The sequence below is a fragment of the Apodemus sylvaticus genome, chromosome 19 (assembly GCF_947179515.1).
Source record: "Apodemus sylvaticus chromosome 19, mApoSyl1.1, whole genome shotgun sequence".
NCBI classification, from domain to species: domain Eukaryota; kingdom Metazoa; phylum Chordata; class Mammalia; order Rodentia; family Muridae; genus Apodemus; species Apodemus sylvaticus.
In genome coordinates this window covers 57,951,266-57,955,115 of record NC_067490.1, presented here as the reverse complement: position 1 = coordinate 57,955,115, position 3,850 = coordinate 57,951,266, and the positions used below count along the sequence as shown (strand labels likewise).

At 35.2% G+C, this 3,850-nt stretch overlaps 1 protein-coding gene across 1 annotated transcript; it reads right to left on the bottom strand.

Annotated features, from left to right (window-relative positions):
• Nucleotides 1-1,408: 1,408 nt before the first annotated feature.
• On the bottom strand, nucleotides 1,409-2,344 carry LOC127670127 (olfactory receptor 2J3-like). Its single transcript, XM_052164442.1, has one exon. The coding sequence runs from the start codon at nucleotides 2,342-2,344 to the stop codon at nucleotides 1,409-1,411; it is 936 nt and encodes a 311-aa protein (XP_052020402.1).
• Between the last annotated feature and the right edge of the window lie 1,506 nt (nucleotides 2,345-3,850).

The following is a 3,850-nucleotide window of genomic DNA, read 5'->3' as shown; positions in this document are numbered from 1 at the left end:
TATCTTACATGTATAACCATAACATGTATATATACCTAAAACCACAAAATACCCGTTGTTTATATGCACTTCTGTGTGAATTATACAGCAATAATGCTAGGCATTTTAATATTTTCATTTAAAACATAATGCCCCATATTGAGGAACTATAATATAATGGTGTTTTTTTTAAAAGATATTGAGAGGTAGAGAGAAATTTAAGTTACTCTGATTAATTCATTTAATCTAATTTTCTATGCCACTATGCTCACTAAAGGATGTTTAGTGATATTTTTATTTATTTTGTTTATTAACATTGTCTGACACTCAACAATAGACATATATATTCAAGATTTATTGTCAAATTTTCTGGGATTATTTTATAATTGACTTTAATTTATTAGCACATGCAATATGATGTCATAAATCAACTTTTGTACATGTATTTCCTCTTTTACCTTACATTACAATTTCATCCATAAGAGACCTCTATTAGGTCAATGGGACAGTCACATCCATCTAAAGTACTAAGAATTCCAACATCTAAAAATAAGCAAACACTAGGATTTAGAAGTAAAGTCAGTAGGGAAAGGAATATGTTCCTGAGTAAAATAAACATATGAACAAAAGAAACATCCAGAACAGATTTCTATTTGTGGAAATAATGGAAAGTTATAAGATTACTGGCTAAGCTTTTTATATAATAGCATATTTTTATAATAAAAATATAATTATTTTAAATATTTTCCTTTTTAATTAGTTATATTCTTTATTTACATTTCAAATGATTTCCCCTTTCCTGGTTCCCACCCCTCCAAAAGTCCCATAAGCCATCTCCCCTCCTCCTGTTCCCCAGTCAACCCCTTCCTGCTTCCCTGTCCTAGTATTCGCCAACACTGCTTCATTGAGCCTCTCCAGGGCCAGGGGCCTCTCCTCCCTTTGATGTCCAACAAGGCCATCCTCTGCTGACTATGCTTCTGGAGCCATGGGTACTATCTGGTTAATGTTTTTGTCCCTGGGAACTCTGAGAGTACTGGGTAGCTCATATTGTTGTTCCTCCTAAGGTGCTGCAAACCCCTTCAGCTCCTTGGGTCCTTTCTCTAGCTTCCCCATTGGGGACCATGTGCTCAGTTCAATGGCTGGCTGAGAGTGTCCCCCTCTGTATTTGTCATGCACTAGCAGAGCCTCCCAGGTGACAGCTATATCTGGCTCCAGTCAGCAAGTACTTGTGGGCATCAATAATAGTGTCTGGGTTTTGTAACTGTATATGGGATGGATCACTAAGTGGGGTCGTCACTGGATCCTTAAATAATTTAATCTCTGTGTTTTATGTTTTATGATTCAGTGTCTAAAAAGATTGTAAAGAGTAAAGTGACCTTAATGATGGTTCAGACCTTCTTATTAAAGACTGCACAGTAGAAGGCTTTTCTCATTTCTCTCTTTCATACCAACTCAGCCTCCTTATTGCCCCTCTCACATCTTTGTTTCTTAGAGTATAAATGAGAGGGTTGAGGCTAGGTGTGACAACAGTATAGAAGAGGGCAATGAACTTGGTATGATCTTGAGAACTTTTTGTTGAAGGCTTAAGATAAATGCACATGATTGGAATGAAAAAGAGAGAAACAACAGTCAGATGAGCTCCACAGGTCCCAAAAACTTTCTGAAGTCTAGTAGTTGATTGTATTTCCAGGACAGTCCATGCAATGGCACCATAGGAGCTCAGGATGAGAATGAGTGGTATGACAACAAAAATAGCACTCATGACCATGAGGGTCAGCTCATTTGCATGGATATCAACACAAGACAACTTCAACAGTGCTGGCACTTCACAGAAGAAGTGGTCCACTTGGCGATGGCCACACAGGGGTACCCAGAAGGTAAAGGAAGAATGAAGTGCTGAGGTGGTAAAGCCACATACCCAGGATGCTGCAGCCAGCAGTTGGCAAAAACGAGGATTCATGAGAACAGAGTAATGCAAGGGTTTACACACAGCTATATAGCGGTCATAGGACATTACCACCAACAAAACACACTCTGTGGTACCCAGAGTGAGGACAAAATAGAGCTGAAGCATGCAACCAGCATAAGATATCGTCTTCTCTGGGCCCCAGAGGTTGAACAGCAGCTGAGGAACAGAGCTAGTGGTATAGCAGAGATCCAGAGCAGAGAGGTTTGAGAGGAAGAAGTACATAGGGGTGTGGAGGTGAGAATCTAGGTGTGATAGGATGATGATGAAGAGATTTCCTGTCAGTGTCATCATGTAGAATATCAATATCACCACAAAGAGAACAACTTCCAGATGAGGCCATTTAGAAAAACCCAGAAAAATAAAGTACCCTTCCCAACTTGCATTGAATTCCACCATTGCTCATTTTCTCTTTTGTTTTTATCCTCAGTTCTAGAAAACATGAAGAGATAGAGTTAATTAAATAAATTATTAACAAGCTTATATATTTATATATACATATATATTCATATACTCATAAATATACCTCATATTCATATCTCATTGACTTTTCACACATGTAAAGTATATGCTTAATATATAAAAATTTATTAATTATATATTTATATGAAAAGTCAATGAGTGGTGAAAGTGAACAGATCCTGATTACTAGAAGCAAAATTATTGATAAATTAAATGGCATTATTGACAGAAAATGATGTAAATCTAGCTAATAAGTTTTCTAAGGGACAATATAATTACACAATTTCTATCATCCTATCACAAATCAGTTATTAATTACAAATTGAAAATTAGGAAATTGTATGATGAAGATTTAGTGGATTCCTTCATAATCTTGTGATTTAAGAGAATCTTACCAGTTTTTTGACAAACTAATACTATATAGCTGGCTTTGAAATATTTTGAGAGGATATCATGTCACTGAAGTGATATTTCTGCCCAGATCTTATAGATGTTGAGTGGATAGAAGGACACATGATAGATGTGATAGAATAATAGAGAAATCACAGCTTTTCATTAAAAAGTTTGTGCTAAGGTACTATACAGATAAAGGTAAATGGGTTTTTTAGTGCTTTTGTATCTATTCTGTAAGTTTGGAGTATTCTTCAATAAAATGCTATCAATAGGAAGTACAAAATAATTTTATGCTCTGTGTGGGTGTTTATACTTTTACAGAAAACTAAGTAAGTATGAACTTCTCATTCATCTTAAGATAACAACTGAGTAAATGATGATTGAATAAATGTCTAAACTGGATGTGGAAGCTAACTTATTGCTAACAAGTAAATGTCTTCAAATTTGTTTCCAGTGTGCTCAGGTTATTTGTATTTATATGATGACAGAAAACATAAGAATTGTTTCCTTGGTAACTGTACAGGCAATAATACCTGTGGAGGGAACATATCACATTGAGCAGTAATTTCTATTTACTTACTCAAAGTAAAATATACTAATCCAGTTAGGTGTGGTACAGAAATAAGCTTATTTATTGATCTGTTTGTTTGCACTAAAGACTATTTGAAACCAAGAAACAGAACTTAGATAGAAATATGAACAAAGAGGCCCATAAACACACCAATTCCTGAATAATATTTATATGACAAAACTGAACAGAAAGTTTGCTCAAATGCTGCCTAGGGACCACAGGAACATTGGAAACATTAAATTTGGACCTGATAATAAAACATGGTTTAATATCATAATTCTTAAGAGTATCTGTAATGTAAATAGTCACTTTCTATAACACAGTAACCATTCATGACAATAACTCAGCACAACGTAAGAGGAATTTTCTTAAAAGTCATACCTGAATAATATTAGTGATGTAGCAAGCCAAGTAGATCCCTTTAGGGAGAGTTCACTGACATTTGGAGGTCATTCAGAATTTTCTAAGAGGTCTTTGTA